Below are 22,290 nucleotides of genomic sequence, written 5' to 3'. Positions count from 1 at the left end.
AGTTAACAGCAACATCTAGTGGGACGTGTGGTTTAACCCCCTTAGTGCCGGCGATGTCTGGTTCTCTCAGGCTAAAGATTCCACGGTTCTAGATTCGCGCGGGCAGATAAGTTGGAGCATTAGGACCCAGGAGGAGTGCGCAAGTTCCCTCCCTGTTGCCGAGAGCGGGGGCGGGTGGGTGTGAGCTCAGGACTGCACTTTCCTCCCATGTCCTTGCGCCTAGCACAGCGCCGGGCAACTACTAACACTCCCAAACCTCGGGGAATCGGAGCGGAGAGGGTCACGCGAATACAATGTTACAGATGTGAGCTGGGGAAGGTGAGTACATTCCACACTGGACGGGGGGAGTCACGTTAATTTCACCTGAGCTGCCCCAGTCATAGGAGCTTCACAGCAGCATTGATGGATGCGGCTCTGCCATTTGCTGAAAGTTTCTCCAATCTGATCCATGCGGTGGGGGGGGGGGATTTTGCCTCACTGCCGAGTGCCGCGCCACTATAGTCTTAATGGGAACCGCCTGTTGGACTCCCCCATGGTCTTTCAGGGATCCCTTCCTTCCACTCATAGCAATGTCTCACAAACTATAACTTTCCTATAGAGTAGTGGAAATGTGGACGAGCCTAATACACAATGATGGGGGGGTTGTATATTCTCTTTAGTGTTATAAGCATATTTCTACTCCTCGAACCCCCCCACCCCAAACACAGTTTCTTCCAAATGGCCAGTTTTAGGGCATATAGAGAGTGGTCTTTGGCCAGGCCTCACTGGCTCCCTGTGGGCAGCGTGGTTGGACATAAATTACTTGAGCAACTTGTCATTTCCACTGTGATCTGTAATTTATAATGACACTAGAAATTACAGTGATACAGGCCACAATGGCTTTCAATGGCCTTAAACTACTATCTTTCTCCTATGTCACAGCAAGTGTGTCTAGTTGTCTGAAAATTGTGGCAGTTGTAGGACTGGACAAATGCATTTTTAAGAGTACCTCAGCCAGGATTATGACAGAATAAGTTTTACCTTGAAGGCCTAGGGCAAGTACACACAGGAGCCGGGCTGCCTGACACTGGTACCAGCATTCTCATCACATATATATATATATATATATATATATATATATATATATATATATATATATATATATATATATATATATAATACACAAAAGCCATGAATATCTTGTAAATTATATCCTTATAAACGGTGAGTTCTGATGTCATCAGTTATAAACGGTGAGTTCTGATGTCATTTGTCACATGACTCACTGAAGATTGTGTATTATAAATAAAGTACCCCCAGTTGCAAAATATGAGGATATCAGAAGTTACCTCGGAGTTCCATGACCTGTATAAAAAGACTCGGCCTTCGGCCTCGTGTTTTTATATGGTCATGAAACTCTTCGGTAACTTATAATATCCTTATATTTTACAAGAGGGGGTACTTTATTCACTATAAAATATACATTGGATGTGCGTTCCAACCGCCAACCCCCTGTGTTTTATATGCCCTTAACCTCTGATCAGGAAATCGCCCATCAGTTGTGCTTCCTTTTGCCATTTTGTGCAGCCCTGTGCGTTGTAGAGCAGCGCCTGCTTTATTACAGTCAAATATTGTGCAACCTTTATTTGCTTCCTGTAATTTAAATGATTGTTTACATTTCGGGGTGTTGCTGTGTTTAACTTTGTGGTGATATTTAAAGGGTAATTGATAGAGCCTCTGTCAGTAAACTCACATGAGAGTGTGGGTTTATGGTTTTAAGAGACTAGTTAGCCAAACCAGACTATTATGGCTTCTAATGACTTATTGTCCAGAGCCATAGCCATAAAATATGGACACCGGTTCATTTAGATTAGAACCTGCCGTTCTGGGCTATGCCTGACAGTGTTTTAACTTCAGCAGAATATATTTTCAGTTTATCCACATGGAACTACACAGAATTAAATATATTGTTCACATTAGGGATTAAATCTGTTTCCTAAGAGCAGCTCAGTCCAAGAGTTGCCTGGAACTTTCTTGCACCACAATCGCTATCAAAAATTTGTTGTACATACTTTCAAGTGACAATGTGGCTTTGCTATCCATTTATCATGTATGAAATGTTATCTGATACTGGCTATATTGGTGGGTCATGAGAAAAAATCACAGAGCACTGGAGAGTCTTAAAGGAGAAGGAAAGGCTTGCAGCACTTGGGGTTCCAAATGTTAGGCACACAACGTGATTGTATTAACTTACCTGAAACCCCGGGCCGGTGCTCCTATCAGCAGAAAACTTTACCAGCCCAGGGTTATACTAGTGAGCACCATGGAGAGATCTTCTTCCGTCTTCCTCCTTCTTCATGCGGCTGGTCATGCGCAGTAGAACCAAAAGCCGAACTTTAACTAAAAAGTCGGGTATTTCGTTCAACTGCGCATGCGTTTTCCCCGGTAAATTTGAAGAAAGAAGAAGACGGAAGTGGATCGCTCCGTGGTGCTCATTGGTATAACCCTGGGCCAGTGCAGTTTTCTGCTGATAGGCGCACCGGCCCGGGGTTTCAGCTAAGTAAATACAATCATGTGAGGGTGCCTAACATTTGGCACCCCCAAGTGCTGCAAGCCTTTCCTTCTCATATAACTACCTTCAATATGACTTGCATCTGGATGAGCAGAGGTTCAATGATTGTTGCTCCACATAAAACAAACCGCAATTATCCCTTAATAACCCTTTTACGGTGAAGACACATGGAGCTGCTAATAGCTACTTTTCACGGCCACAGAAATAGACAATACTGATCATTTACTGATAATTTATTGTCTATACGTGTGTTTTAGCAGAGGCGATTCTCAGTATTGTCTATGGTGGTTTATTTTCTGGTGTTTTGTAGCCGTCACAAGTAGCTGCTACTAGTAGCTCAGTGTGTCTTCCCCCTTAGGGTAAGGGCACACCTGGTGATTCGGGGCGATTTAGTCACCTGGCGACTAATCGCCTCTTCTTTGGGGCGACTAATCTCTCCAAACTGCTTCCCCCTGTCTTGCGCGGGCTATAATGAAAAGTCGCCTGCGGCATGGCACACGTGGCTCTTCGTATTCCGAAGTCGACCGAAGTTTCACTGCTCCACTGGGCTAGGGACTGATCTGTGATGTAAAGTGCTGCAGAATATGTCAGCACTGTATAAAATAAAACCTAATAATAATGCTGTTGGATGTGCTGGAGCAGTGAATTTGGTGTCAGCAAGACCCTGCTGGCACTAATGATTTAAAAAAAAAAAGTTTGCCTAGAGAGTATGTAGGGATACTAGGTGAGGCATCACCAAAAAATTCATTATAAGAACAGTAGTAACCTCTTAAGTAGGAAATTTATTGCAGGTATGGGGCCTGTTATCCAGAATGCTCGAGATTTGGGGTTTTCCTGATAATGGAACTTACCATAATCTTCATACCTTACGTCTACTAGAAAATCAAGTAAACATTAAATAAACACAGTAGGCTGGTTTTGCTTCCAATATGGATTAATTATATCTTTGTTTGGACAATTTACTATTTTATTATTACAGAGAAAACGGAAATCCTTTTTAAAAATTTGGTTTATTTGGATAAAATTGAGTTTATGAAAGATGGCCCTTCTGTAATTTGGAACTTTCCGGATAACAGGCTTCTGGATAACAGATCCCATACCTCTATACATAATGTATTATTCATATGCCATCCTGGCATTCAAATACCTGGTTGGTACGGTAGGTGGGGAAAAAATGCGTTTTTGCAACTTTCCAATATAAATTTCTTGCACACATTTTGAAGTTTTTAAAATAGTTATTGGGTGGATGATGTAGGAATGATGCCAGAGTCCAGCTCCCTTTGGGAATGTGTCTCAAAGACATCAGTTCATTCTTGTCTCATTCAGTTACAATTTGTGGCCTTTAACACAAAGTTGTTTGGCAAGAATGTTGTCCCTGTGAGCTGTAAGTATGAATCAATAGGTTTGTTTAAATCAGCAATATTTCTGCTTTTTCCTTTGAAGTGGAAAAGTAATTAAACCTACTGTAATGCTGACCTTGACCCTAGTTGATTGGCAATTATAATTTCACTGGGATGCTGGGTAAAATGTAGTGTTGTGGGTAGCAATACTTCCCTCTGAGCTGATGTATTTTATAGGGATGACGCTATGTTATTTTGGTAACACGTCACTTTTGTTTCCTCAACAAAAGGTTATCATAAATGCTTTGCTGTTTTTGTTTTTGCACAGCAAAGACCTGTTCCTGTTGTTTGTTATTATCCTTTCATTTAGGTGTCCACATTTTACACTGTGCTTTACATTCACATTACTCCCTGCCCTAGTGGAGCTTACAGACATTTACGTGATACAAACACACTAGGGTCTGTTTCAGTAGGAGGCCTCAAACCTGTCCGTATGATTCTGAAGTGAAGTATAAAACCTCCACCAATACAGGGAGAATGTATATCTAACAGATAGAGGCCTGGGTGAAACCAAACTTGTCACTGCAAGCCTTTGTGCCACTGTTCTTGTTTGTCTGTCTCTTTGTTTCCTGCCAGTTGTTTGGTTTTGCATGGAGCTTACATCAAGCAATTTCCCTATTTTAGACAGTCGAGGCAGATTTTTTGGTGTGTGTTCATAGTGACCTTAAAACATTGCGTTATATGGCACAGTAAACACCGAAAGACCTTGAAATTGTTACAATTTCTATTTTATTGGGAATGTTAAACTCAAAATAATCTAATATTGATTAAGAGAGCGAGACAGACAGAGACAGATATTGCAAAAATGAATGCACTCCTGGACTCCGTAATGCAGTGAAAAAGAGAGGAATTGTCAATGTTTCGGTCCCTATTGGGACCTTTCGCAAGACTTCGGAAAGGTCCCAATAGGGACCGAAACGTTGACAATAAAATTTTCACTGCATTGTGAAGTTCAGGAGTGCACTCATTTTTGCAATACGTGTCTTTATTCTATTGGGCCAGCACCCTGGCATGAACTGAGAGTTTCTTGGAGTGCACCATGCATGTGGACTAGGGATGCACCGAATCCACTATTTTGGATTCGGCCAATCCCCCGAATCCTTTGTGAAAGATTCGGCCAAATACCGAACCCGAAGCCTAATTTGCATATGCAAATTAGGGGTGGGAGGGAGAAAACATTTTTTTACTTCCTTGTTTTGTGACAAAAAGTCACGTGATTTCCCTCCCCGGCCCTAATTTGCATATGCAAATTAAGATTCGGTTCAGCCAGGCAGAAGGATTCGGCCAAATATGAATCCTGCTGAAAAAGGTTGAATCACGAACCAAATCCTGGATTCGGTACATCCCTAATGTGGACTGTATAAATAATTGAGGGTTTTTGCAGACTAGGGAGAAAGGTGCAGTGATCTATGGTGCAATAGATACATGTTCTTTGCCATGAGTAGGGGGTAACTTCAGGGTTCCCTTTGCATTTTGCACCTACAGGCAATTCTATTTACACCAGTTGAAAACTGCACAAGTGGCATTATCTACACTATATACTTAGGAACACCCACATAAGACATTCACGTTTACAAAATGTATGTTTTCAACCAGTATGGTATACCACAAATCATGACTTTTTTTTTGTTTTTTTTCTCTTTTAAAACTGTTTCTGTATAATTGAAGCTTTCCTGATCTTGTGTTTGCTATTAGCAGCTCAATAGTGAAGATGCGAACAATCAAATGTAAATGTACAAACGCGAAAGGGCCTACATGAACATGCGCAGAACAACTGCTACATTAACTGCAGGCATTCCTATGGTGCTGCTGAAAAGTATTATCAACTCATGTATCAAACTGAATCACTTTAAAAAGTCAGTGACACCAACTGAAAAACTAATTTGTGGCATACTGTTTGAAAATGATACATTTTATGAAGTTGACTACATCTCGGGGGGGGGGGTTTCTGCTTACCCAGCTCTTGCAGAAGAAATCCTGGAAAGAAATCCAAATTTTAAGGCTGAAGCTGAGCCATTGCTTATGGAAGCACAGAGAATAGCTGCAGATCATGTCTCACTTGGAGACCGGTTATACTCACTTTGGGGCTTTTCAGTGAACTTCAGGGTCTATTACTCCCTTGGGCAAGTAATTGTTGCTTGTACAATAAGTAGGAAGTTTAACTTTTGTGAATTGAGTAAAGACATTAAACATACTGGTATTTGTCAGTTGATTCTGTGTATAAATGCATGTATGTAACCACACTATTGCTTTCTGGGCAGAGTTTTTTACAGAGCACCTCTGTTCTTGCTGTGAGTCTACGTAGGAGGAGTATGGGACTCTTAACAAGTAAAGATATACCCTTACTAATCTAAAGGCATACAAGTCATCTGGATCCACTGATACTAATCTGATCCCAGGAATTTTCATACATTCTGTCAGGAGACAGAAAGAAAAGTAGCCCATTGTTCTCTTCCTCAACAAGCATTGTACCTTACCCTCTTGTAAAATATAATCTAGAAAATCAAAACGCTGTCCTTCAAGTTGTATAGGGAGTAGGACAAATTGTGATATATATGTTATGGTGTGGCTTGTGTACCCCTTGTAGAAAGTAATAGATTATCCAAAGTCCCTGTTGTCGCCCTTATTGTCCGACTCACAGACTCGTTCTCCTCTGAGTAAAAGCAAACGGCAAATTCTTGTGATAGATGGGAGTCAGCGCTAAAATAAGCTCAGGGAGACAAGTACTCAGCACCAAGATAATATAGTGTAGCAAGTTCTATATTTGAATGGCCCACACTGACCCAATGTTTAAAATCACCAAATGCTGTTATTTCATTAGAATTATTCTGTAAAGTTCATAGCCCCACCATCCTGAAACTGGTGGGTACTTAGACGTTTAATCATATTCTGCGCACATCAATGAATCCAGGTTGATTTGCCAGAAAGAGATCCCTGCTGTAGTTAGAAATATGGAGCACGGAATAGTGTAAAACAGTTTTATTACTGATAAAAAATGTTTTAAAAATACACTCACCGGTGTGAAGTCTCCCTTATAAAAGTCCGCCCAAGTGTTTGTGTACCCCTTGTGTTACGGCTGAGCTGTAGGAGACAGTTTGGAGAAGCTGGCACCACTCTGAACCTTCTGTTTAAGCAAATAAGAAACCTGGTAGGGATTTAGTATAAAGTTGGACAGCTGCTCACCTTAGGAGTAGTGATAAGCGAATCTGTCTCGTTTTGATTCACCAAAAAATCCGCAAAACTCCTGAAAAATTTGTGAAACGCATTGAAGTAATTCAGCGTCCGAACAATTTTGACACGCACGACTCTTTTCTCCACAATATATATAGTGAATAAAGTACCCCCTCTTTTAAATTATAAGCCTACTATAAGTTACCGAGGAGTTTCATGACCACTTCAGCCGAGTGGTTTTTATACAGGTCATGGAACTCCGAGGTAACTTATAATATCCTCATATTTTGCAACAGGTTTATTTATAATAATGCCCAAAATTCAGTGAGTCATGTGACAGAAATGACATCACTACTCACCGTTTATAACTGATGACATCACTAGTCACCGTTTATAAGGATATAATTTACAAGATATTCATGGCTTTTGTGTATTATAATAAAATAAAAAAGGGTTCGCGTTCCCCTTTAAAATTGCACACTTTTATTTTCAAGCTGAAAGGGAGAAACTGAAGTTCTGAGGATATTAATAGACGTTTCTTCCCAATCAGTTGAGTATTGCACAGGTGAAGCTGGATTTAACTTGATCTCTTGTGTCATGTTTCTGCACATCCTACTGCTTTTAATTTCAAGGTGCACACACACCCTATTTTAACCTCCTCCAGGGAGTGTTTGTTTTTGGAGTAAACCAACTGCCTAAACATATGCCAATCTTCCTCTGTCCAGAAATCAGTTAATTGTGTGTGCTCTCATTCTGTACCCTGTAGTTATTGTCATGTTGTCAGAACCAATGGTGCAAAGAATAGCAATAGTCTGCCAAATACAGTAGAACCCTGCTTTTACGTTGTACCAGGGACTGCAAAAAATATGTATACATTTTGGAGAAACAGAATTCAGGAAAGAAAGAACAATGTTTTCCTGTGTCGAACCTTGAATAAACGGCACTTGTTAACAGAAAACCATTGTTTCCAGGTAGAATCAGGTATATACTGTACTACGTTCATTAGCAACTACATCCAAAAACCACTGGTTGGTACGATAAAACATGTAATAGCCAATTTATATGTAGCAGAATTCTTGGTAAGCACAGTAATGACCTGTATATTATTTTAAACACATTACTAATGACATGCAGTAAAAGTAATTAGTAAGCAACATCAGGCTCCTTTATCTATCATTTTGTGCCAGGCAATGGGAGCAGCAGTTCAGAATAAACACAATGCTGTTACCTGATTGTGGACCTTCATATTTAGCAAATTTAGCAGGCTGTGGTTGCCAGGTCATGTATGTAAATAATTGCATCCAGTAGCTTCATGTCCTGTGCAAAGTACAGCTTGGTACTGTGTTCAAAATGAAAGCTAACCGTAATGCATTGGGCATGGATAAATAAAGGGGAACTATCGCGAAAATGAAAATTTAATATAAGATTCAGCATACTGAAATTCACCTGCTACGAAAGGAAGCCCCCCCCATAAGATATATTGGATCTAACTGTCAATGAATATCTGACACCCAACTGCTGCAAGAAAACAAAATGAAGAGACACAGATGCTGAGAGAGGGACAGTGAATACAGGGAAACTTGATTATGTGAGAAACAATGCAGAATTATAAATTATTTAGAAAGTTGCTTATTTCAATATGATTTAAGCTCATATAACATTTTCATTTTTGCAATAGTTCCCCTTTATGTGCTAACCTGCATGCCATTCTCTGCAGCCTTCCCTCATTTTTTAAAGGCTTAAATCCAATGCAGCGGCCTGCAACTGGGCTCATCCCATCACCCATGATGTGGGGCAGAGGAGAGGGATGGATTTTATCACTACTGCCATTGGGAGCTCTTGAGGCCAGGTCTCTTGAAGATTTAACCTTTTTTTTTCTCTATCCTGTGCATCTCTCAGTCCTCAGACTCAAGCATGTATCCGATATACTACTCCGCAGCAGGTAGAGGCCCTATGCTCCCCGCTGGAGCAAACGGACTAAGAGACTCCGCAGCAGGACCACCATCAAAATTATTGGGGCCCTGTCTGGGCCCCTCCCTATAAATACAAGGGTGGAGTGCCATAACTTATGGACAGAAGGTTAAATTTGATGGATGTGGGCTACTATAACACAAACGCACAACTCATTTTTACCGAAAAGCAGGGTGTTAAAGGAACAGCAACACCAAAAAATGAAAATACATTAAAGTAATTAAAATATAATGTACAATGGTACAACGGAGTGTTTGCTTCAGAAATACTAATATAGTTTATTTATATACAAGCTGGTGTGTAGCCATGGGAGCAGCCATTCAAGGCTCAGGTTACATAGCAGATAACACATATACACTGTAGAATCTCATTGTATTCTATTACAGTGCTAATCTGTTATCTGCTAAGTAACCTGTGCCTTTTTTTCATCTTAAATGACTGCCCCATGGCTACACAGCAGCTTGTTTATAAAATATATTTAGGTTTTCTAAAGCAAAAGTATAACTCTTACCAATGCGGAGCAACAGTACATTATATTTTAATTCCTTTAAAACGTTTTTCTTTTTTGGTGTTGCTGTTCCTTTAACTATAGAGGAAACAAACCCTGCAACTGCTGCGGTGCCCAGGAACTATAGGTGAATCATTGGAACCTTCACTGATAAGCAGCTGCAGTATAAGTTTATAGCAAATGTCTTGTTTCAGAAGTTAAAAATTCATGTAGGAGATGGCTGTTAAAATTTAGAAAACAGATCCCAGATCCCGTTTGTTGATGTTACTATATAATAAGAGTTCATTTAAAAGTTCTGTGTTCATTGGGGATCAGTGGAATTTGCCTTAAGTATTTAAAGTTTAAACCCTACAAACCTACCTGCACCTTTAAAGCGACCTTGTATTGTCTTTGCTTGATATGCAAGTTAGGTAAGTTTATAAGTATGTTGTGTAAATTTGGTAAGTTTTAAACTGGATACACCCCTATGCTTTATTGTAACGAGGAAACAGTTTCTGGGGCGTGTCCCTTCGATAGGTGTGCAGATTACTATTACTTTAGTTTTGCAGAAAACTCTTCTCACAGCATTGAGCACTGGTCACTTCTAAGTGTATTGAAGTGTCTCCCTGCACTGATCCCACGGAAGTGATGTCAATAAAGATGGCAGCCAGTGAGATCAGTGCATGGGGAGACTTTCAGCTGTGAATTTACTTTTCTGCAAAATATTCATAATGACTGGGCTTGGGCAACTGTTTCCTTTCTGATAAGGATGTGCTGGTTTTAGTTGCTCTTAAAGGAACAGTTCAGTGTAAAAATAAAAACTGGGTAAATAGGCTGTGCAAAATAAAAAATGTTTCTAATATAGTTAGTTAGCCAAAAATTTAATGTATAAAGGCTGGACAGACTGGATGTCTAATATAATAGCCAGAACCCAACTTCCTGCTTTTCAGCTCTCTAACTCTGAGTTAGTCAGCGACTTAAAGGGGGGCCACATGGGACATAACTATTCAGTGAGTTTGCAATTGAGCCTCCGCATTCAGCTCAGATTCAAAAGCAACAGTTATGGCCCATGCCCCCCCCCTCAAGTCACTGATGGTTACTGCTTGGTCACCAGGGTAACCAGTCAGCGCAAACTAAAAGAGATGAAAAGCACAAAGTAGTGTTCTGTTATGTTAGGCATCCGTCAAAGCTCGTCTGAATATTCACCATCATGGAACTCTTCTAAAATGAATAAATCTATAGCGTACCCATGTGTGCATTTTACATCAGCAGACCTTACCTACACTGGGTCAAGAAAGGGCAGGGCAACTTTATGTACATGTCATTGATCAGACTGGCTTAATCAAAAGTAATTTGATTATAAAAAAAACTACAAATATCTTTTGCAATTAAGCTTTGTTTCAGACAGTTTTCTCACTGTGAGTATAAATCTGACGGGGGACCCCTACAGGTGGCTGCTCCTCTACGTGGGCCTCCTCACAGGGTCTCTGTGGCTTCAGGCCGTTTATCTCTGCCCACCTTATTATGGTCTTCTCTGGAACACTCAAAAATTATATCAAAGGATATATGTCCCAAGCCTTATTTTTAGTAAAAATTAATTATTTATTGGTATTCACATTAAAAATAAATGCTGTGTAAGGCCACACAAGTGCATGGTTGATAGACCCTAGCATTCAGATTGCTGAAACTGCAAACTGGAAAGCTGTTGAACAAAAAGCTAAATAACTCAAAAACCACAAATTATAAAAAATGAAAACCAACCGACAAAATTGTCTCAGGATATCACTCTCTACATCATTATAAAAGTTAATTCAAAGGTGAAAAATTATTTTATGCAAGTCATAATGTACAGTATGTAGTAGTAATGAGTGGTGAAGAGTTCTCAGCCATTTTAAAACTTTGAAGGAACAGTAACATAAAAAAATGAAAGTGCTTAAAAGTAATACAAATATAATGCAGTGTTGCCCTGGTAAAAAGGCTGTGTCTGCTTCAGAAACACTACTATTGTTTATTTAAATAAGCTGCTGTATAGAACACAATGGAGTTATCTGTTATCCACTATTTAACCTGTGCCATATAGCCTTTCTTTCAATTTCCACCATTGCTACACAGCAGCTCGTTTATATGAACTATAGTAGTGTTTCTGAAGCAAACAGATTAATTTTACCAGTGCAGGGCAACAGTTCATTATATTTTCCTTTAAAATACTACATTTTTTTTTTTTTGTTGTTTCTGTTCCTTGAAGTCTAATTCATCATTTACCATCATTTAATCACAGTGACAACATTGAACTTTTACAGGTTTTAAATATATGGTAATTCACTTCTAATCACTGAATGTAAAGCTGTCAGGGGGATTTTTAAAGTTAATTGTAATTCAAAAGCATTTTCTGCTCCTCTTGGATAAATGCGCAGTTTTCATTACTTTTTCATTCAGCATAAAATATTAGATGTCCGAGACATTCATACATTCCCGTTGCTATTATTGCTTTCTTGGGTTTCTGCAGTATGTTTTAAATCAGAAGAGATCAATACAAATACCTCAGAGTGTTATAAATATAATGTTAATGAAGGACTATATTTTATAAAGTGAATTTTAGGTTAACCAACCACCACTACCATGCATAAACATCTGTGTAATGCCAATATATCATAGCATTTTTTTCCCTTTATGCCTTGCAATCTATGTATTGTTCCCAGTGCATAATTATAATGTTATAAAGGTGTACATTTTCTGATCTTCATTCATATCAATGGCAGCTATGTTATGCAGTCACTGCCTAATGTTTTCCACACAGTTGCATTAGAGCCCAGCTACTGACCCCTTGAATCCCTACTAGAGGTATGGGATCCATTATCTGGAAACCTGGACCTGGGGCTTTCTCGATGGCGGATATTGGAGCTGCATACCTTAAGCCTAGTAGAAATCATGTAAACATTAAATAAATGGTTTTGCGCTCAACAAGGATTAATTATATCCTAGTTTGGATCATGTACAAGGTACTGTTTTATTATAGAGAAACAGAAAATAATTTAAAAATTTTCTGATTATTTGGATAGAATGGAATATATGGGAGACTGCCTTTATATAATTCGGAGCTTTCTGGATAACTGGTTTTCGGATAATGGATCCCATACCTGTATCAAGAAAGCTCTGAATTTCAGGAAGGTCATCTCCAATAGACTCCATTTTAATCAAATAATTCAGATTATTAAAAAGGACTTTCTTTTTCTCTGTAATTATAAAACAGTACCTTGTACTTGATCTTAACCAATATACAGTGAAACCTCAATTTTACATCCCCTGATTTTAAGGTTTCCCTCGTTGTTTTGTGGTCCCACCTATATTTTATGCATAATACATTTCCCTGGATTTTACACCATTTTTTTTCTTGTCCCCTGAAAAACGTGGAGGTCTAAACGATCCTATTGAGTTTATTTAATGTTCAAATGATTTTTTAGTTAGTAAGTAAGCAGTGTCGGAACTGGCCCACCGGGATACCGGGAAAACTCCCGGTGGGCCCTCATGTTTCTAAACATTTGGCCTATTTCATGGTCATTCCCTATTTTGTTATGGGAAAAAAATCCAGAATAATGGAAGAATATAGTTGGTAGATAAAAGACTAGCATAATAAAGAGGTTGAGTGAGAAAAGGAGGAATAATAGTTTGGAAAGTCGGCCCATGGTCTAATGTTTTCTGGTGGGCCCTGGCATCCCAGTCCGACACTGTAAGTAAGGAGATCCAAATTACAGAAGGATCCCTTATCCAGAAAGCCCCAGGTCCTGATCATTCTGGATAACAGGTCTCATACCTTTATAGTGTCAGACAAAGCGCTGGAACTCTAAAATAGGGTCAGACCTCTTTGGTTCAACACCACTATTTTAACTGTGTGAAATAAATTTGGTGTTGTCATTATAACAGTGCCTTGTTTATTTTGTCTTTAATGCAGGAGTATCTACAATGTTTTTAAAGGGCCAGTGACGTTGGATATAATTGCCAATGCCTGGATAGTTGGATTATGATGAAGTGAAGGAAGCAAAGTTTACATTAAATCTCTCAGACAGCAGCACTGGTGGCCATGGCCCAATCGAAATCCAATGGATCCCATTATGCACTCACTGCCATCGGAGTGGGAATGCTTGTCCTGGGAGTGATCATGGCAGTGTGGAACTTGGTCCCCGGATCCTCCCCAGGAAATGGCAGTAAGCCAGAAGTCCCTACAGAGACAAACTTAAAAAGCAAGTCTTTTACAGTGGCCTATGTTCTCGTTGCGTCAGGCATTGCATTTCTATTAATTGCCATCTGTCTGAGTATCCGAAGTAAAAGAAAAAGGAGGCAAAATATGGACGACGCCAGAGTCCCTCAAGAGGAACCTAATGGAGTCCAAGCCAACAGTGAAAGGTACGTAGACTAACAAATTTATATAAGGAATAATACAGCCCTGCTTGTGTATGAGAAGTTCTGTGACATAAATAATACTGATTAAAAATTTGACTGTACATCCGATGTTGAGTTTTTTTTAAACTGGAACAGAGCACGCCTGAGGGACTGCTGCAAATCTTTTCATCTTCCTTCTTTGAATTATCATGTTGATTATGTATCAATATTGGCTGGAACCGGTGAGTAAGTTATTGGTGTGAACTTCAAAACCAAGGTTTATGAATCCATCTGTACAAGGTCACCGACTCTTTTGGAGCTGTCAGTAATGGTTCTATTCACAACATAAGCCTAGTTTAGTTTTTTTTTTTATGCAAGTTTGCAACTTTTTGGGCTTCTTTTTGTGTGTAAGAAATCGCTGAAAATAGAGGGAGTAAAAAGGAGCACAATATGTATATTCACAACTATATGCAAAGAGGAGATAAATGGAGACCATTATACTATAGAGCAGGGGTCCCCAGCTTTTTTCAACCGTGAGCATGATTCAGATGTAAAGAGAGTTGGGGAGCAACACAAGCATTAAAAATGTTCCTGGGTGGTGCCAAATAAGGGCTGTGATTGGCTATTCGTAACCCCTATGTGGACTGGCAACATACAGGAGGCTCTGTTTGGCAGTACACGGTTTTTATGCAACCAAAACTTGCCTCCAAGCCTGGAATTCAAAAGCATCTGCTTTGAGACCGCTGGGAGCAACATCCAAGGGGTTGGAGAGCAACATGTTACTCACAAGCTACTGGTTGGGGATCACTGCTATAGAGGAATCTTTGAAGCATGATTCCCAATGTGTTGTTTATTAAAAAGAATGAAGTTCTTGTTTTAAATGCTTTTATGTAAGCAGCCCAATTTAGTATGTTATTTCGCATTACTAAATAACCAGGTTATGGCGACCACATTGTAGAAGTTGCTGAATAGGTTTCACATTTGCTGAAGTATTTTTCTGCATGTTTCCGCTCAGCAGACAGTAGTATGTATCTGCTGCATAATGTTGGGAAAACAAATCACAGCAATAACTTTCATTAAAGACAAAGAGCGCATAACTCACTTGGCTGTTCTCTCCAGTAGGTTTCAGCATTAGTCAAAATTGTCTGCAGAAGGAAAACTATTTTTTAACCTTTGATATATTTGCAGTTTGTTTGTATATACAGAATAACTCTATATAGCTATGACAGTTAACCTGCAAAGATACATAGTGCTTTAGAGGTCACACTACATGGTTAAATTAAGTATAACTAGCAATGCAATACAGTATGTAGGATTCTGTAGAAATCCAAACCTTATTTTGTTCCTGTATCAGATGAGTTCATTTTAGGGTTAAAATTAGTGGTGGCATTCCCACTTGATATAATGGGGAAATAGTTGTCACACTGACTAATGGGGAAAAAAAAATGAGATAAAAGGGTAAAGGTCACTCTGCCTTCCCAGAATCTGCTCTACTGAATAAAGAGAAGCCATGAAATTAAAAGGTTAATTGTGTGCTTTACATAAATCTTAACTTCCTTTTAAGGCTGCCTTGCAGTTGAGTATTCTAAACTAATTATGTGCATGATCAGGTAGCAGGCATCTCTGGTAAATATACTAAAATCAGTATGCTGCCCCTACACTCCAAAGCATCTCTCTGTCTGTCTGTCTGTCTGTCTATCTAAAGTCCCTGGGTTATGTACGTAGTCCCCGGGTTACATACAAGGTAGGGACTGTAGATTTTTCTTAAAGAGAGATACTGACATCAGAAAATAACCTTTTTTAATATCTGTCATAACATTGTCGTTGAATTCTATTTGTAATTTTGCCATAAAAGTATTTGCCTGATGCTTTTACATTACCTTTCTTTACCCCCATGTTCCTCTATGAGGAGGCTGCCATATTTGAGCAGCAGTAGTCCGTTAGCATTAGAAACTCTGACAGGTTAAGAAGGGACAGTCAGGTTTAAGAACTTCAAGTGACATTTACAAAAGCAGAACTAACTATCAACATGACCTATAGGTAACTTTTAATGTAGATTAATATTTTGAAAATAAACTTTCTAGTGTCAATATCACTTTAAGTTAAATTTGTATGTAAGTTGAAACATATACATTTACTTATTAAATGAAACTTAGACAGTAGACAGCCCACACCAGAGGGGATTGAGGCAGGTAGCTTATTAAAGCTAAATGCTAATAAAAGACAAGCAACCCAAAGCATGTTACTTTAATAGCCCCCATCTTTAAGCGGGAGTTGTATGTAAATAATATATATACATACCTGCATACACACAAAGACGAGGTCCTCTGCATTCAACCCATCATCAATATATTTAAGACATTGAGACATTCTGAGCCTTAAGCTACTAAATGTCTTACCCTTTAAAGAAAACAAGTATTGTCCATATATTGCAATATATCAAAGCTGGCCAACTACAATCCCTGTTCTGTTTAAAGGGTAAGGCATTTTTTTTAGTAGCTTTAGGCACAAAATGTCTCAATGTCCTTTAAAGGAACAGTAACACCAAAAAATGTAAGTGTTTTAAAGTAATGAAAATATCATGTAGTATTGCCCTGCACTTTTAAACCGGATGTGTTTGCTTCAGAAACTCTACTATAGTTCATATAAACAAGCTGCTGTGTAGCAATGGCGGAAATTGAAAAACGGCTATATGGCACAGGTTAACTAATAGATAGCAGATAACACCATTAGACAGACAGAGCTTATTTGCTATGTGCTGTGTAACCTGAGCCTTTTCTCCTTTGAATGGCTCCCCCCATTGCTACACAGCAGCTTATTTATATAAACAATAGTAGTGTTTCTTAAGCAAACACAGCAGTTTAACCAGTGCAGGGCAACACTGCATTATATTTTCATTACTTTTAAACACTTTTATTTTTTTAAAGTTAAGGCTAAGGCCACACTAGGCGATAGCGCCGCGATTTGACTCGCGGCGACTTTTCGCCGCGACTTTTAAGCCGCAATCGCTGGGGAAACTTTTGCGCTGGCGCCTATGGGGAATCGCGAAAAATCGCCAGCGTAAAAACACACGCGGCGATCTTTTTTCTATTGTCGCTCGAAATCGCCTAGCGAGGCAATTTCGAGCGACAGTAGAGAAAAGATCGCCGCGTGTGTTTTTACGCTGGCGATTTTTCGCGATTCCCCATAGACGCCAGCGCAAAAGTTTCCCCAGCGATTGCGGCGAAAAGTCGCCGCGAGTCAAATCGCGGCGCTATCGCCTAGTGTGGCCTTAGCCTTACTGTTACTTTAATATATTGATAATGGGTTGAGTGCAGAGGACTTCTTGTCTTTGTGGAGGACCTCTTGTCTTTGACAATATGAATTTTGTAGTCACCGCCTCATTGCACCTGGCTTAATGGTTTAAAAATGAGTGGTGTTAAGCTTCACAGGGACAGGACTATAAAAATAAAGGAGGATGAAATGTATTACACCAGTTAGAAATGACTGTGGTTAAGAAATAAAATAGATGAAATATGTGAGGAGCACCAGTAATTCTTTTGAATTCAGTGGTCATTATATTGACAAGTTATAGTTAGATTAAGAAAAGAACTGTGAGTAGAACAAAGGTACATTAGTGATTGGGAGATGTTTGCTCTAGCAAATATGCAGGTCCATACATTCAATGTAGCAGTTTCCCCCCAGCAAAATTATTTCAGTGCCCCCACCTTACAGCATACAACATCTTTGACAAAAGCACCATGAAATGACATATCCTTCTAAATCTCTGCTGGTCTTTCTACATTCCTGGGCATTGTAGCAGTTGCATGGTTTCCACCCTTTGGTGTGATTGGTATCCTGGATACTGGAGGTTACTGTCTGAGCATGCAAAGGATATTGACTCACCAGAACACTCATGGCAGCTTCCGCTCATTTGGATAAACACAGATGATTGCCATATAAATAGGGTTCCCTGTGCAATAGTATAGTTATTATACCTCAAACCATGGCCACATTTCAAAGGTGGTTTTCTTTTATTTATTTATTTTTTTGTTAGGTCATTGACCTGTCCTGGAAAAGTAGGGGCAACTGGAAGGTATTCAATATGTTTAAATTCCTTTCGGCCCTCCCTAGGGCCTTTCTCAAAGTATCATACTAACAGTGAAATTGTCTTAAATATATATATATATATATATATATATATATATATATATATATATATATATATATATATATATATATATATATATATATATATATATATATTAATTTTTTTTATCTTTAAAGCTTTTTCTAGGTTTTGCATCTCCCAACCACTTCAGCCTGTCTGCTAATCTGGTCACCCTTGCATTGGAATATGTTCTAATCCAGCAGTGCCTATACTTTACTAATGCAGGGTCTACTTTTAGTGATGCTGTCCCATTATGATCAGCATCCATATACGCATTGTTGGCATTCTGTTTCTTGGAAAATATTAAATATTCTATTGAATTATGAGAGAATTTATATTGCTATATATAAGAAAAGGCTATTTCTTATGTAACTGTTTCTTATGTCATTTAGTCAAGCTGTTTGTTGCCAGTGTCTTGAGATATAATGATCACCAACTAAAGGTCTACTGGTAGATCCCGATCTATGTCAATTAGAAACCATGTCCATCAGAAACTTAGAATTGTAACACAATGTGAACTTTGGACTAATGATCAGCCCAGCCCGTTATACCTCCATGCCCCTTTACTTACTTTGCCTGAGAACTTTTGCATATGTAATGTATGCACTGCAGAATCATGTTTCTATTTGCTGCGATTGCATTCATAGCAGTATGTGCATGTCTTTTGTAAAGTGAACTTAATCTTGTTACATTTACAACTTGTGTGTGTATGTGTGTGTGTGTATATACAGAGGAAGACTAACAAACCCAAAACACTCCCAGTTCTCCCACACTGATAGGAAAGCACCTCCGTCTGACTATAGAGCAAGGCCTTCTTTTTATTGATATATTTTTTTTCACCATATTTCAGATTTGGCCAAATCCTTGATGAAATATTCAGCTGAATACCGAACAGCATCCGAGACTTAATTTGCATATGTAAATGAGGGAAATATAAGCAAACTGTGCAGTCAAAAAATTCTTGACGTGTTTGACAGTTGCATGATTTTTAGGATTCGTCTGAATCCTGCTGAAAAATAGCAAATCTTGACCCAATCCTGAACCTGAATCCTGGATTCAGTGCATGCCTAATATAGTGAATAAAGTAACCCCTTTTGTAAAATATAAGAATATTAGAAGTCACAAGGAGTTCCATGACCATAAAAAAAACACGAGGCTGAAGGCCGAGTGTGTTTATACAGGTCTTGGAACTCCGAGGTGACTTCTAATATCCTGATATTTTGCAACAAGGGATACTTTATTTATAATACACAAGCTTCAGTGAGTCATGTGACAGAAATGACATCAGAACTCACCGTTTATAACTGATGACATCAGAACTCACCGTTTATAAGGATATAATTTACAGGATATTCATGGCTTTTGTGTATTATATATATATTATTATATCTCATCTATATATATATATATATATATATATATATATATATATATATATATATATATATATATATATATATATATAATGTGTCTGTTTTGGGGTACTGTCCTGGCCAAAACAGGACACTTGTGAAAGACCCTGTGAGGATCCAATTCCCGCATTTCTTCTACACTGTTGAATCTATAGATACCATTGGTAAATAATAAGCAAATTTTGAAGGCAGGAATGTCCAACATGCTTGGTTTCAGCTATTAAACTACAGTTCCCATTAGCCTACTGACAGCCGTACATATAAAGGAATGCATGTAACCCATAGCGGATGGTTAACCGTAGCAACCTACAGAGCTTGCTCCAGTTTCCAGTAACCCATAGCAACCAATTAGTACAGGTCTGTCTGTTATTCTAAAGTAATCAGAACCTGAAAATTTGTTGCTAAATAGTTTTCGCCTAAATTATGTAATATAAAAGCAATTAGATGCTGTTTAATTGAAAGTGAGAGGGTTCTGTATGGCCCCATGTCAACTTCTGGACATGCGGACAAGTATTCGGAAGTTAATTATTTCCTAGTTTCCATTTTTCCAGTTCTGCCTACAAAACTCCTCTCGCCTTCATGTCACTCCCAAGTATATAACCTTGAAGCCAAGATGATCACATGGGATTCCCTTCACTGCTGTCAGTCAGTCATGCCCTCTGCCTCTGGTGCTAAATGACTAACCTTAATATTCCTTTTTACTGACAATTTCATATTTTGTCTGAAATTCTTCTGTTACTGAACACATTTCCTTTGCCCTGCTCCTCTGTCACTATTTATACATGGTGTGTCTGTGTTATGGTAAATAATGGGCTGGCACACCAGTGACCTTAATCGTGCAGATGAAACTGTCATTTAATATGCCAAGGTCAGGCCCACATTTGGAGGCCTCCATCATGATATAGTTGCCAAACAGGAGCTGAAGCCTTCATTTAATGAATCAGTCAATAGAGATTAATCACACTTTTGTTGTGGCATAAGTCGCTGATCAGCTTGTACCTGAAGATCTGGCTGTTTATGAATAAGCGATGTGATCTCTGGGCTGCCCAAAAACATTTCCTCTTGCATTGATTCCAAAAATAGCAAATCTATTTGCTGGCATTAAGAGTAATATTAAAAATATAAGTATAACGTATACATGTGTGTTCTAGATTATGTTTGAAATTATAAAATTTAGCAGTAAATCTCTTTAGCATGTGACCCTTCCTGTGGCCTCTGTTACCTCAGCTACAAGTTTCATTTAATTGGGAAGTCTCCGCATTCAGGAATTCTGCCCTATTTTCTTCAAAAGTACTGATTCATTGGTGATATTTGTGGCTTTCTTTTACCAACAGCATCTACTCTGTTTTGTGTTTTAAAGGGGTGGTTCACCTTTAAGTTAACTTTTAGTATGTTGAAGAATGGCCAGTTCTAAGCACCTTTTCAATTGGTCTTCAATGTTTTATTTTTTATATTCTTTTAATTATTTGTCTTTTTCTTCTGACTCTTTCCAGCTTTTATAGGGGGGGTCACTGACCCCATCTTAAAACAAATGCTCTGTAATGCTACAAATGTATCGTTATCGCTACTTATTACTTATCTTTCTATTCCGGTCCTCTCCTATTCATATTCTAGTCTCTTATTTAAATAAATGTATGGTTGCTAGGGTAATTTAGACCCTAGCAACCAGTGCTAAAATTGCAAACTGGAGAGCTGCTGAATAAAGAGCTATATAACTTACCATAAAAAATAAAAACCAATTGCAAACGGTCTTAGAATCTCTCTCTACATCATATTAAAAGTTAATTCAAAGGTGAACAACCCCTTTAATAAGGTGTAGATAATGCAACTATGCAACTATGCTGCCACTGTGTGTTATCTCAGCCCCCAGTACAATAAAGTCAGGAGTATGGCAAGAACCTGGATGCTAATTCTTATACAAGTTGGCCAGCCATTCTGCATGATTTGTGTGAATTGAGTTTTGCCTTTGTGCTCATTTTCCTATTTATTTATTTATTTATTTATTTATTTTTGCTACTTCCCAGCAGCCTGTAGTGACGTCTTTTCAGTGTGCTCATCAGTTCTACCAGTCAACATTACATTCTTTCCCAGTTAATGGCAAACTGCCTGGCTTTCCTTTGCTTCCCTATGTTGCAAAGATTACTTTCTTAAAGGAATTGTTCAGTGTAAAAATAAAAACTGGGTAAATAAGCTGTGCAAAATAAAAAATATTTCTAATATAGTTAGCCAAAAAATGTTCTGTATAAAGGCTGGCGTGACTGGAAGTCTTACATTATAGCTAGAACACTACTTTCTTGGTTTCCATTGATTGGTTACCAGGCAGTAACCAATCAGTGACTTGAGGGGGGCCACATGTTTTCTTTTGCTGAATGCCGAGGCAATTGCAAACTCACTGAACAGTTATGTCCCATGTGAGCCCCCTTAAAATCACTGACTAACTCAGAGTTAGAGAGCTAAAAAGCAGGAAGTAGTGTTCTGTTCGGTTATGTTAGACATCCAGTCACTCCAGCCTTTATACATTTATATTTTTGGCTAACTAACTATATATTAGAAATATTTTTTACTCAGTTTTTATTTTTACACTGAACTGTTCCTTTGAAGGCAAGTTGTGAAATGCGTCGCAATTTGGCTATTTATGGGAAATAACTTAGTTTTGCATCAAATGCACTTGCATAATGATTACGTGGCCCTTTCTCTAACAACATATAGCAATCTTTCAGAATTTAGTGGACCTTTATTTCAAATCTGAGTTTTGCCATCTATTTTTTTTT

At 38.5% G+C, this 22,290-nt stretch overlaps 1 protein-coding gene across 1 annotated transcript in view; it reads left to right on the top strand.

Annotated features, from left to right (window-relative positions):
• Positions 1-266: 266 nt before the first annotated feature.
• Positions 267-22,290, top strand: part of tmem51.L (transmembrane protein 51 L homeolog) — a 37,392-nt gene continuing 15,368 nt past the window's right edge. Inside the window, 2 exon segments of the mRNA NM_001093582.1 lie at positions 267-318; positions 13,530-13,981. Of these exon segments, the coding sequence (NP_001087051.1) occupies positions 13,659-13,981 (323 nt within the window). The 5' untranslated portion in view covers positions 267-318; positions 13,530-13,658.

Source organism: Xenopus laevis, chromosome 7L (assembly GCF_017654675.1).
Source record: "Xenopus laevis strain J_2021 chromosome 7L, Xenopus_laevis_v10.1, whole genome shotgun sequence".
Lineage (NCBI taxonomy): Eukaryota > Metazoa > Chordata > Amphibia > Anura > Pipidae > Xenopus > Xenopus laevis.
Note: the sequence above shows the minus strand (reverse complement) of the source record. Positions and strands in the feature narration are given on the sequence as shown.